Raw genomic sequence first — 12,959 nt, forward strand, 5'->3', positions numbered from 1 at the left:
GTGAAGAGAGTAACTACTAAAAAAAGTAACAATCAGAAAAGAAAACGTGAAGGTAGAATAAAAATTTTCTGACAGGCATTATCTCAAATTTCTTAATTCCATTCATCAATTCTCAGGAAGCTACTGGGATGTGTTCCATCAAAATGAGGGAATAAATAAACAACAAAAGTCATAGTATCTAAGAAATACGAATTCCATCAGAAATGTCAGCAAAGAAAAATCCCAAACAACTGCTATGGAACAGGCTTAGAAAGCAATAATCCAAACTGGAACAAGAGGACAGATGGCTCCAGGAAGAGACCAACAAATCTGATAGGTTTGATTATGTGGAAAAATCTTACTGAGAAGATGTTGGAGCACAACAAAATAGAAATTGCTAAGCGGAAAAACTAAGCAATTTAAAAAAAAAAAAGTTCATTGTTAACTCCAGGATTAAAAAAAATTCTACAAGCAGGAACCATTTTCATAATACACTTGGTTGGCTAAGTCGTGAACAGTATTTACATAATCATAATAAATAAATACTAAAATGCAAACAAAAGAATGTAAGAATCACACTGGGAGGTAGAGGAAGGGGGAGCAGAGGGTACGTGTGTGAAAGAGCTAAATGTTTATCTGCCATTCTAGGAAGACAGTAGATAATGTCCAATATTGATACACTAAGAAGCAGCAGTACAAGCCTATTATCTCAAAAGGTAAACACTGGAAGAAATATCTCAAACAGGTGAATGGCACAGGACTGAGGGAGATGACAGCTGACAGGATTTTTGCTGCTGTTGCTGTTGTAAACCTTTTAATAATCATATCTAATTTTATTTGCATATGAGTAGGATGGAAGTACAGGATTTGGAATCAGACTGCTTGGATTTGAATCTTGGCCCTGACATTTCACTAGCCTTGTAAATAAAGGCAAATTACTTAATCTCTTAGTTTTCCTATCTCTAAAAGAGGGAGAAAAATAGTATGCACCTCACAGAGTTGCTTTGAAGATTAAATGATTAATTCATGTAAATTCCTTAAACTATTCTTGGCAATATTCTTAGTAAAATATTCTTAGTAAATAAGTACTAACACTATTACAACAATAAATATTAACTACTGTTACTTGATAAAAATACAGAGGTATCATTAACTAAAATCTAGTTTTTAAAATGTGCATGACATATTAAAGTCTGCTCCCTTGGTGAGGAAACTTTAAGTTTTCAAAAGTTAATACTCCCAGGTACTAAGTAGGATTTTATTTCTTTAGGCTACAGTCTTCACCTTAACCCAAGGTTGGAGGAAAATAAAGCAGACTGGTGAAAAATTCCAGTTATAGTAAGTGATGAAAAGGGGGAGCTCAAATTGGAATCAGAAGGATGAGTTTTAGCTAAATAGGCCAAAAGAGGAGGAAAGATGGTTGCAGGCAGGGAGACTGACACCAGCAAAGACTTAGAGGCAAGAGGAGCGTGGCAATAAAAAATGGCTAGCAGAGCTAAAGCAGAGTAATGATGAGAGAGGGGTGGCGCTGGGCAGGAGCTAAAGCATGCCAGGCCTTCGGGCCATATTAAGGAGTCTGCCTCATCCTAAGGCAATGAAGCACTCTAAGCAGGGGGTAACAAGACCAAACATTTTGAAAAGATCACTCTGGGTGCAGTGTGCAGAACCAACTAGAAAGAAGCCAGAAAGAATTCAGATAGACAAATAGGAAGGCCATTGGAAAAGTCCAGGAAAGAGGAGATGGTAGTGATAGGAAATGGAGAAAAGTAGATGGATTTGAGAAATATTTATTTAAGAGGTAAAACTAACAGAACTTGGAGAAGGAAGACTTCTAGCAATCTTTTGCCCCCCTCTTTTTTTTTTTGTCTAGTCTAATTATATTCTTTAAGTAAAAGCTGCCCCCTTAAACTCCTCACCAATAAGCAATGTACTTAACTGTAGAATATTGAGAAACAAAAGCTGCAAGACCTTTCAATCACGAAGTTAACTTTTCACTTTTAAGTGGTAAAACCCAGATCTTGGAACAGAATCAAAAGGCACAAAAATAACATGGAATTCAAAGGAATGAGATGGAAATAGCAATTTAAATTAAACAGACTAATTAAGTGAAACAAGTTTCCTACTCCGCATTTCTGTGGTTGCCGCCCGTACAAAGTCAAAATATGCTGCCTGCCCAATGCCTGTCCCCTTCCTGTGCCACTTTTACTCCAATATTTTTATTCCACAATAACCACAGAGGAAAGAGAAATTTTACATGCTTTGCAAAAAATCTAAAAGGTGTGTGTGGATGTAGGGGGGTGTCTGTGTGTACACAGACAGGTGCAAAAACAGACTATATTTTATCACTTAAGTAAAGCACAGGATACAAGTATGCATAGGACACCTCACCCAGCTCAGGTACATATGGAGGTGCAGGGGTTTGGGTGGGGGATGCAGTTTCGTAAAAGAGGCAAGACCTCAGCTGGGTCTTAAGAACCAGTAAGAGTTATAGAGGTAAAGACAAAAGGGAAGATACCCTCGGCAGTGAGAGTAACAAAAGAAAAGCACATAGGGAAAAAAAAAAAAACAATGAAAGCTGTTGCTGGAATATAAAATTTTGGTTTACAAAGAATCCATAGTCAACCAAGGGTCAGATCCTGTGGGACCATTTTAAGGGCCATAGGTCCTATCCTGGGGGCTATGGAAAGTGATTAAAAGATTTTAAGCAGATGAGAGACAAGTTCAAGTCTACATTTTTAAAGAAATCATCACCTCCGGGGTTCTGCTGATGATGGATTTAAGCATAACACCATCAGCTGAGATATAAAGCTGTGGTATCCCAGTCAAGAGGTGATGAGACCCTGAACTAGGGCAGCAGAAGTTGGGGAGGAATTTGTGGGGCAGGGGGAGGTGGAAAATGTTAAGGGGATTCAGTAATCTGATAGTTGCGGAGGCTAAGAAAAAGAGAGTGAAAAGAGACCTCTGGATATCTGGATACTTGGATAGTGGTACAGATCCATAACCCATTCTCCAAAATCCCTAGAGCCAAACGTTTTTCAAAATTCAGGATATTTTGGATGTTAGAAGGGTGATATGGTTTACATACCCAGTGTAACAGTGCACCCCCAGCAGGGCATAGGACAGTACCATGTAATCAAACACAGAACTATTTCTGCAGCACGGCACATCCCACCAAGTGGGATAGATGATAAATGGCTTCCTGACAGTTCACTCAGGTTTTGCAGGAAATGCATTAAGTTTTTCTGACAAATGAGTTACCAAAACCCAAAATTTTGGTTTTCAGAGATTTTTTGGTTTTGGAATTGTGGATAAGAAATGGTAAATGTACTAATACCTATAAATAGAATACAGGAAGTGAAATAGGTTCTGTTGTGTTTTGTTTTGATGGCATGAAGGTTTTGGTTCACACAGCTATAATCTCAGGTAATTATGACATCTTAAAGATGTCCAGCAGGCAATAGGATAGATGAGCAAACTAGTTTGGACACCGAAACGGAAACAATTATGGGGAAAAGGTGTACTCACGGAAATACGCTCTATTTAGTGCCAAAAATATGAGGCCAACTCAGAGAACAACTCAAGGAGAATTCATCTAATTGTCAATAGTCACTAACGACCTAGAATTCGGAATCCTACTTGTCTTTGCTTTGCCCTAAGTTAATGCACTTTGGTCTCTTACCATCAGGGGCATTGATCTGAATTCAATGTTGCTATTGGCAGTACATTAATTGCGTTAAAATTACCCAAATTATATAAAACTAATTATTTTGATACTAAATAGATGCATAATTAGGTAATTGACAATAATTCCTTCTCAATCATACTTTATAACAATAAAAGATCCGTCATACCAGATGCATTTTTACACTTTATGGACCAGAGAACTGAGTATGTTTGAAGATGACTTGGGCATTGATCATTTCCAAACTATTAAACACACACACATTCCTCTTTTTTTGGAGAAAAAATCCTTCTACCAGGAATGGGAATGCAGGTTAAAATTAAAAGTTTCCATAGAAGGTTCAACCATCCAATCAGAGCTTCCAAGCCTACACCCCTACAGGTCATTTAGGGTTCTAATCTAATCTCTCAATCTCCCAGTCTAGTCTTCTTTTGGGCAAGGGGGTATGACTCCTACAATTCATCTCTCATATCTGTTTCATATCAAAAGGAAAAAACATAAATTAACAGATGACAAACCAAATAATAAACTGGCCTATATTTAATCATTTTTTTCAGACTCTACTCAGCATTATAACTCAGCCACAAAATTTAGAATTTAGAATTTAGCCAAATAGAATTATTTTTCTCTCTCAAACTTTCACTTGATAATTGTTACCACCAAAATCCCCTCAGAAAAACCTTTCCAGTTTTTCCTGCCCCCAAACATACTACAATATGCTGAGAACTCGTTTAAAATGCAATAAAGTACAATGAGGTTCCATGCATTTCCCGATGTGTGAGAGATGTAGTCTAGCACAAGGTCCTAGAGTCTCAAGCCCTCCAATAAACGTTTAATAAGGATTACAATATAACTTTATATATTAAAAAATGTAGTTTGACTTTCTTTCTTGGGAGTGCGTGTGTGTGTGTATATGTGTATGAAAGAGTAAGCTGGTAGAAAAAGCCTTAAAAATGTAAATTCAATAGGATACTGCTATTTTCTTTGTAGGTTCCAGCCCATTTGTGGTCATAAAATCAATCCAGTGCATTGAGACCAATATTTTTTTAAATAAAATAATGGAGAACACCCAGGTTGTAAGGTTAAGTATTATTTTGTGAAACTTGTTTCATTTACACACACACACATTAGAATGTACTGCGTTGAGGCATAGAATGCATTTCTTACTGAGGATTGCAGTCCAAATAAAGTTTAAAAACACTGATATGGAAGTATGCTTGCCAACCAAAAATCTAGACTGTTGCAAATGGAGGGATGACCCTGGGTCCCCGCCTCATAAAATATATTTTAAGCCAGTACAATAAAATATCAGAAGACTAAATTATGTTGTCCATATCGACTCCAAAAATTAACTGTGGCTCTGAAATGCCAAGAAAGGATTAAAAAATCTCAATCCACATGGCATCTTCAATACACATGCGATCCACAATGAGAGGAAAAGAATGATGACCTCGCTCAGTCTCCCTTGGATCAAGCATCAACTGGACGAGAAGAAAAAAAGGGTAAATCAGAGCTGGACAAAGAACAATTGACTGTTTTGTGATTACAAAGGCCTTGCAAACTCTATCAAAGACAAAAATATAAACATCTTATGGTAAGTGAGAATGTAGGTGGTGAAAAGTAAAGATAACATGAGCCTTGAGTCAAGCCACTGGAATAATATTGCCATGTCTAGCACTAACTTGCCGGGTGAACAGACGTTAGAATACCTCTCTCAGCTTCAGTTTATCACAAACTGAAAGGGTTGGCTCGATATCCAAAGTGAGGAGGCGAGCCTGAGAAGGCTAGGGCTAGAGGAGATGCCTGATTTGTTTGTAGGCCTCATTACCTTAGTCAAGGGAAGCATTATTTTTCCTGTTTTACAGGAAATTTTAACTGAGGCACACTGTTACTCTAAGGTAAACACGTTACATTTCTCCCTAGAGTTAGAGGAAAGGTGTCTAATAACATTTGGCCCAATAATCAATGAAGATTTAATTAATACTCTAAACTCAGGGAGCAACACCTACATTTAATTTTTAAATAGTATTTAGCACATTTTATTACTCTGTACGGAGACAAGATTAAGAGGGCAGGTGAAACTCTTGAGAAAAGCAGAAAGCACTGATTGAAAATATCATTAATAATTATGTCCTATTATGCTGTGGTTGATTTTTTAGCTTTACCTGCACTTAAAAAAAAAAAAAACTACATGTGTTGCTTAAGGCATTTTATGTTAAGGGTGCCATTTAAAATGTATTTTTAAAAATTAGCAAAAGTAGAACTAAACAAATCTAGTCAGTGGAATTGCCACGTATTAGAAATTTCTATATAAAAACGCTAGTTAAAGCAATATAAAAGCAAGACAGTTGGTACAAATAAATCACTCAGTATGTTTAAACTAGTAGGTATGCTAAACTCAGAGAGTAAAAGTAAAAGTTAAATGTAAAGAAATCTAAACGTAGGGTATGACTTTAACCTTACGTATTTTAGCCACAAACTCAAAGAAAAATTTGTACGGTAACAGAAGCAAAAGATTTTCCCACAATCAGAAATTCTCAAATTAAAACGTAGCAACTTTCCGATTTTTCAACAATAGAATTTGAGTCTAAATGTCTTCATTATGTAGTATAACTTCTATAGCAAGTTATGTTAGCTTAATAACGTTCTAAAAGTCAGAAAAATTGATGACTCCATGGGTTTGATGAGTTTGAAGAGAGAAAGAAATAAAAGTCCAAGGTAAGCACCAGTTTCATCCTCAATTCTTCGGCTTCAGAAAAGCCTAATTAGGCAAGGAAAGGAATTTGGGCCTGGCACACCCAGGTTCAGACGTGGCAGGATCCTGAAACTAAGTTTTTTTGAACCTTTGAGTCATATGCCACAGGCAAACCATAGCCGCGATACACAGGTCGTTAAGTCAACAGGTCCTTTAACCAGATGGAGTGCGGTTGGTGAGTGGCAGTTGGATTTCCTCCTGCCACGAAAAAAATAACTGTTTTCGATTAAACCAGAAAGTGGGCGCAGCTCTGGCTTAGGAAGCGCCCCCGGAAAAGTGTAGAGACCAGAGAGCGAGCGAGCGAGAGCTGTCCGCGTCCCGACCACAGAGCGCTTTCCAAACCGCTCGGAAACCATTGAAACGGCTCGGGCAGCCGCAGCTTCCAGCCTGGGACTGTCTGGGGTCCGCCTGGGAAAGTTGCCTGCCAAAGCCATGCCCTCCCCCGTCGCGGGCTGCGCCCCCTAGGCACACGGGCCGGAGGAGCCTGGCAACCTGTTAGCCCGAGTGGAAGCGCGGCCGCCTCGCGCCCGGCCCAGCCCCCTCCGACCCCCCACTCTGCCACCCTCCCAGGGACAAGCTCGGGGGCACCAGGACTTCGGCCCGGGTCTGGCCCTTCTGGAGCCTCCCTACAGAGGCTGACAGGGGCCACCGCGGGCGACAGGGCTACCCCCGGGGTACCCCCATCCCCCGGCCTCGGGCGCCCCCTTCGGCTTCTCCTGCGGGGCAACCGAAACGCTGCTCTGGAGCCCATCTAACCAGCCCCCAGACCGTCTCCCTCCCGCCACCACGTGAACCTCCGCATCCGTCCTGCCACCCCCTCCGACGCCGCCCAGGGGCTGCCGGCCCCAGCCCCGGCCCGAGCGCCGGCCGCCGGCTTACCTGGCGGGGGGGCAGGCAGGACGGCGGGAAGTGGCGGCCGGGCGGCGCTGGACGTGGCCGAGCGCCAGGTGCAGGTGGTGGCGGCGGCGGCTCCGGTTGCTGTCGCTACAGTTGCCGCTCAGTCCAGCTCCTCCTCCGCCACCGCCTCCTGGGCCTCCCGCGTTGCCAGGAGAGGCCGAAGCGAGGCTCCGCTTCCTCTCAGAGTCTCCCAGGTGAGCTCCAGCCTGCGACGTCGGCAGGGGCGAGGCCCCCGAGCCGCGCCTGCGCGCCGGCCGCCTGCCCCGCCCAAGCCCTACCTGAGCGCTCCAGGTGAGGACCGGGGACCGCGCGGGCGGGGGCGCCGTCCGGGCCGGCGCGGCCGCCGCGCCTGCTCTCTCCGCGGTCGGCGCCGCCGGGTGTTCGCGCGAGGCGTTCCTCGGCCAGTCTACATTTCACGAGTCCTTCTCTGACCTGGTGGCCGGGGTCACCGTGTAACCAGCACACAGTCTGGGTCCTTGGGGAGCCAGAAGGTCTAGATTTCCCTCCCACACTGCCCTTCCTCTACGGTTCGCCAAAATGAAGGGGAGCGCTGCCCGGGGACTGGGGGGCCCAGTGCCGCCGAGGACCACCTCATGACCGCAGCAGCTGTCGGCTCATGTAGTTTCCTCCAGCAGGGTTCAGCAGCTTCTGTCACCAGTTAGGTTCGTGAGCTCTTGGGTGAGCTTCCTTCCCATGTAGTCTTGATTTCATCACTTGAGTCACTTCAGCGCAGCTAGTGGTTTCCGTTTCTGTAAGCGCGCGTTCTGGTAGGGGCGCCCCACGTCCAAAGGAGGAGCCTCCCTCTTCCGAAGAAGAGCCTCTGGTATTTGGCAGAGCCTTGCTAATTTGGGGCGCGCCACCCCTTCCTGGGTTGCTGTCGGAAGGCAAACCAGTTCCCCAATGAGAGGGAAAGCAGACACAATAGATAGAACCCCGCTGTCCTTGTTTGGAAAGACACTGTGATTTCCCGGAGAGGGCTTGCTTCTGCTGTGGGTTTGCTTACAAGCTCAACGTCTATTCGGAAGGTGAGAACGCAGACTCTATGGAGATGGTGTTTTTCGCCGTTGCTTTTAAGAAAAATTTTTTAAATAGTATTTTTTTCTTTTATGGTATTTACAACTTTCTGTTTCATCCTTCTGTCTGCTGTTATGACAAACATCGACACACCCGAAACCAGGACTTAAAATGACCTTTATACCCTCCTATGAACTCATTCATTTATTTGGCTCTACGTTCAATGTACATAGGAATATAAATAGAGAAATAGCTGAAATTGTTTTAGTAGGGTGCTTAATTGCATAGTGGCAGATTTTTCTATAAAGTTTAGCTGTGGCCTTCCTCCTACATTTTTGACACATACTGTTATGGTTCCTATTTATTGGTATGTTAGTGTTATGTGTGACCTAAAATTAAGGTGTGGAAATACTGGTTAGTACAGTATCAACAGGTGTACCTTTGAACTCAGCTAGTTTGGCATTAGTTTGAGCATCCACAATACTATTTTATAACACACCGATGAAGTGGATTTAAAACTTTAGATGTTTGTCTGTTTTGTATATATGATTATTTTGAAAGCATCATGGAATCTTTATGTTTGTGACGTTTTAATATCAGTACCTACAAGCAATTTTTAAGCTCTCTCTCTCCGCAAAAAAGTTCAGGAGCTACTTATATATTACCATACTAACTTGATAATATTCGTCCTTAGGTCCACGGCTGAAAAAGATAACTATCCAAATTCTCTCTCTTTTTTGTTTTTTGAGGTTCTACAACTTTCTTTGCTGTTTGCCTCTAAATGGAGTTTGGAGTGTTAGTCTTTGGGAAATTTGGGAGAAAGCCTAAATGTATAACCTAAAAGTCTGTATCTCTTGTCTTGTTCCACCCATCCCTGAGAGAGGCAGGAGCGAAAGATCCTCAGAGTTTTCGTCTCCACTAGGCAAAGAGCAACAGTTTTCACTGACAGAGCAGGACAGAGCAGATGGCTATAGGATAGCAATCTGGTGAGATTCATTGACAGCAAGACTGTAATGTCAAGTAACAACTGAAAAGAGAAGCCAGGGGAGACCTATAAAAAGAGAGAGCGAGCAAATAGGACCAAAATGCTGCATGAGTGAAAAAAGAACAGAAAAAAATTCTAAAAATCAGTAGTTACTAAAAATTGACTGTCAGTTTTACAATGGAGACAGATAAGTTAAACAAGGAAAGTAGGGGCCGGCCTGGGTGGTGCAGCGGTTAAGTTCGCATGCTGCGCTTCGGAGGCCCTGGGTCACTGGTTCGGTTCCTAGGTGCAGACATGGCACCGCTTAGCACGACATGCTGTGGTAGGCGTCCCACACATAAAGTAGAGGAAGATGGGCACGGATGTTAGCTCAGGGCCAGTCTTCCTCAGCAAAAAGAGGAGGATTGGCGGCAGTTAGCTCAGGGCTAATCTTCCCCCCCAAAAAAACCCAAAAAAACAAGGAAAGTAGTATTTCTGGGTCTGGCATACCTACCAGCATTACATGTACTATTTCATTTCATTCTGAAAGCAAAGCTTAAAATTAATGAAAGATTTTTACTTAACAATAAAATTAAAATGTTGCAGGCCCAGGGAAAATATTATTATGCTGAAATGTTTAATGCCCTAAATCCAATAAGATGAAGGGTTTGTGAAAGTATCATCCTATTCAAAATTATGAAATAAAGAACTTGTTTTATAAGGGGAAATTTAGCATTTCATCAGAAAGTAAACCCCAGGAGACTTAGTGTAGACATGCTTCTCAGAAACAAGCTTATTTTAATTGTACATGTTTGGCATATAATGGCAGTTAACATAGAAAATTGAGCAGATTTTACACAGGAAAGAAGAGAGGCAAACATCTCTCTCCTTCTCTCTCTCTCTCCATACACACACACACATACACACAGGACTAGCCAGAAAGTGCTCATTTATATGGGTTTAAAATAATACTCACCATTTAATTATTTCCATTTACGTTTAAATTAATGCCAAGACCAGTATCTGGCACTTAGTAGGGGCTCAATAAATATTTGTTAACTGTGTAAATTGACCCATTAAATACCATGAAAAAACCAGTATGCATAGTGTCTTGAGCAGCGTACAAGTCTAAAGATGGCTTAACTAAGCATTATGGAGAAATATCTGGGGCAAGTAAAAGTAATGGACTAGGAATCTGAGGGCCAAGCAATAGCTCCCAGTTATCCTGTACCTATATTTCATAAGGCTCTATGCAAAGCAATTTATACTCCTGCAAGTGACTTTATTTCTGGGCTTAAATTTTCTCTTCCACAAAATAAAATAGTGGTACAAGATGATCTCCATGTTCCTTTACACTCTGATTCATGTAAAGTCCATGATAAGAGAATGTTCATACAAAAAAAGGAACCAAAAACCTTCTGGATATAGAAATAATAATTAATGGAAAACAAAGATAAAGACGTATACTGCTTAACTAGATTGAAATTTTAATTCATAAAAATTAATTGTAGTATATAATGTATGGAATACAATTGTTCAGATTCACTAAGTCTAACTTTAAACATTTTTAGCTTGTTAATTGCTTAATTGTTGGTTACCCAGGGCTTAGCAACTTTAGTTTGAAACATACTGCCTAATTTAGCCTTTAAAAGCAATTTTTCCTCATGTGGGAACTGGAGTCTCCAGTCAGGGTCTCAAAGGCAAATTAAGAGATTTGGCTCAGAGACTAAACAGACTGAAATAATTTCTACTAAAAGAATTGAAAGGGTATTGATTCAAGAGGAGAATAGTGCTGGTATCACAGTGAAGAGCCAGAAATATGTGGGTATTTTTAAATAACAATTCAGCATAATTCTATATTGCGTTTAAAACATTACATGAGTTAAAACAGTGAAAACATGAATAGATTCTTTTTAGTATGAACTTTCATGGATGTTGTTTTATATGAGAATTGCTTATGATTTTTTTTTTTTTTTTTTTTTGCCCTGAAAAATATCATCAGAACAACCATCTGGGACTTTCAAAGAAATACAGATTTCTCTGCAGGCACTTATTGACTTAAATTGCAATAGAACTATGTCTTGTTAATCTTGTATCCTTAATGCTTGGCACATAGTAGGTGCTCGATAAATATTTGATGAAATGGATTGAATAGAGTGCAGAGTTTCAAGCTTTTAAGCATTAGCATAAGAGCAAAAAGAAATGCCATGCTGAGTCAGACTCATTCAATCTAGCTAGCTCGAAATTCTGACAGTGGCACCAAAGGATATTTTGTGGGAAAAGATGGTGACAGTCCTGCATTACGTTGACCTCAGAGATGTACTCTAGGTATCCTTGACTCACTCTTTCCTAAACTGATGTCTCTTTTTCTGTAAAATGATTTTTTTCATTGTAAAGCAATTCGTGTTCATGATAGAAAAATCAGGAACCGCAGATAAGCTGAAAGAAACCAGTTTTGAAACACCCAAAATTCCTCATTTGAAGACGAATAAGTGCTAACGACTAGACCCTTTTCTATTATATATCTTTCCAGATACTTTCTATTGAAAAAGTTGGGGGAGTGGAATGGGAGTGATGGAAGGAGACAGGGACATGTTTTTAAAATGAAAATCAGCCGCTTATTATGGAACAAGAAGATTGTTTCCAAATTTTGCTATTGCAAACCATGCTGTGATGACCACACTCCCATCTAGTGATCCCTAGCTTCATCTGCTGAAACATTTATGATTTTCTTCTGACTTTTATTAGGGCACTTTGTATCGATCATCCAGGATCCTAAACAATGATGGTATCATTAGAGGCATCACATCACAAAGACAAAATATAGATAATATGTTAACAATTTAGCATTTTCTCTTTGTAAGAATATTAATTCTAGTTACCAAACCTTTATGGGAAGGATGCTCATTATAATTAAAACCTTATCACTTTAGAAATATGGAAGTAGAATGCCCCCTTATTTTAGAAAAGTCAAATCTCTTACCTTCTCTTGATCATAACACACTCAGCTTCCTACCCCTGAAAATCTGTGTGTCTTTTGATGTGATATTCTTCCCTCTCTTTGCCTCTCCAGATTCCCTCCAGCTGAGCTGAAGGCCCTAGTCTCCCACAGAGCCTCCAAGATCAGCCCAAATCACCTTGGTATTTCTTATTTCCAGTGCAGTCGCATGAAGTAAACTTCCCTCCTCCCTTGGCCCTCAGCCCCCATCCCTACTACAATACCATGAAGGGTGAATTGAGGACAGACACTACCTGGGCATGGTATCATTTATTGCCAGATGAGTTATAATAATTTGTTAAATAACTTAAGTCATAGACGATAAGGATGCTCTTTTAGCATAATAGGTCTACGGTAATGGACCAAAAGAAATAGCATCATCGTAATTAAGTTAAAGAGAGAAACATTGATTTTTCATGTATACTAGAAGGGGAATTTTCAAGGAAATTATACTTTTTGAGTGTCTTTGATTTTTAATTTATTGGCAGAAAAGTCATTTGCTGCCCAAGAAAGAATCTCATCGCCATACCTCCTTCCATACATCTAATCACAGAAGCAGAATGCGCCTGTTCTCCACTTCCAAGGGAGTCAACAGACTCTAAGACCCAAGCGTGCTCCTCCCCTCTACAAAGCTTCAGGGACAGGAGTCCCTGACATGCAGCTGGCATTT

General features: G+C 40.8%; 2 protein-coding genes across 2 annotated transcripts in view; one reads left to right on the forward strand and one right to left on the reverse strand.

The window, feature by feature from the left end:
• GALNT3 (polypeptide N-acetylgalactosaminyltransferase 3) overlaps window positions 1–7,582 on the reverse strand; it is a 44,182-nt gene extending 36,600 nt beyond the window's left edge. The window contains exon 1 of the mRNA XM_023623066.2: window positions 7,296–7,582. The gene's annotated coding sequence lies outside the window, so the exon portion shown is untranslated. The remainder of the gene's footprint in view (window positions 1–7,295) is intronic.
• The window catches only part of LOC106781949 (sterile alpha motif domain-containing protein 1), a 45,077-nt gene continuing 38,966 nt past the window's right edge, over window positions 6,849–12,959 (forward strand). The window contains exons 1-2 of the mRNA XM_070240744.1: window positions 6,849–6,860; window positions 6,916–7,604. Of these exons, the coding sequence (XP_070096845.1) occupies window positions 6,849–6,860; window positions 6,916–7,604 (701 nt within the window). The remainder of the gene's footprint in view (window positions 6,861–6,915; window positions 7,605–12,959) is intronic.

The sequence above is a fragment of the Equus caballus genome, chromosome 18 (assembly GCF_041296265.1).
Source record: "Equus caballus isolate H_3958 breed thoroughbred chromosome 18, TB-T2T, whole genome shotgun sequence".
Classification (NCBI taxonomy): domain Eukaryota; kingdom Metazoa; phylum Chordata; class Mammalia; order Perissodactyla; family Equidae; genus Equus; species Equus caballus.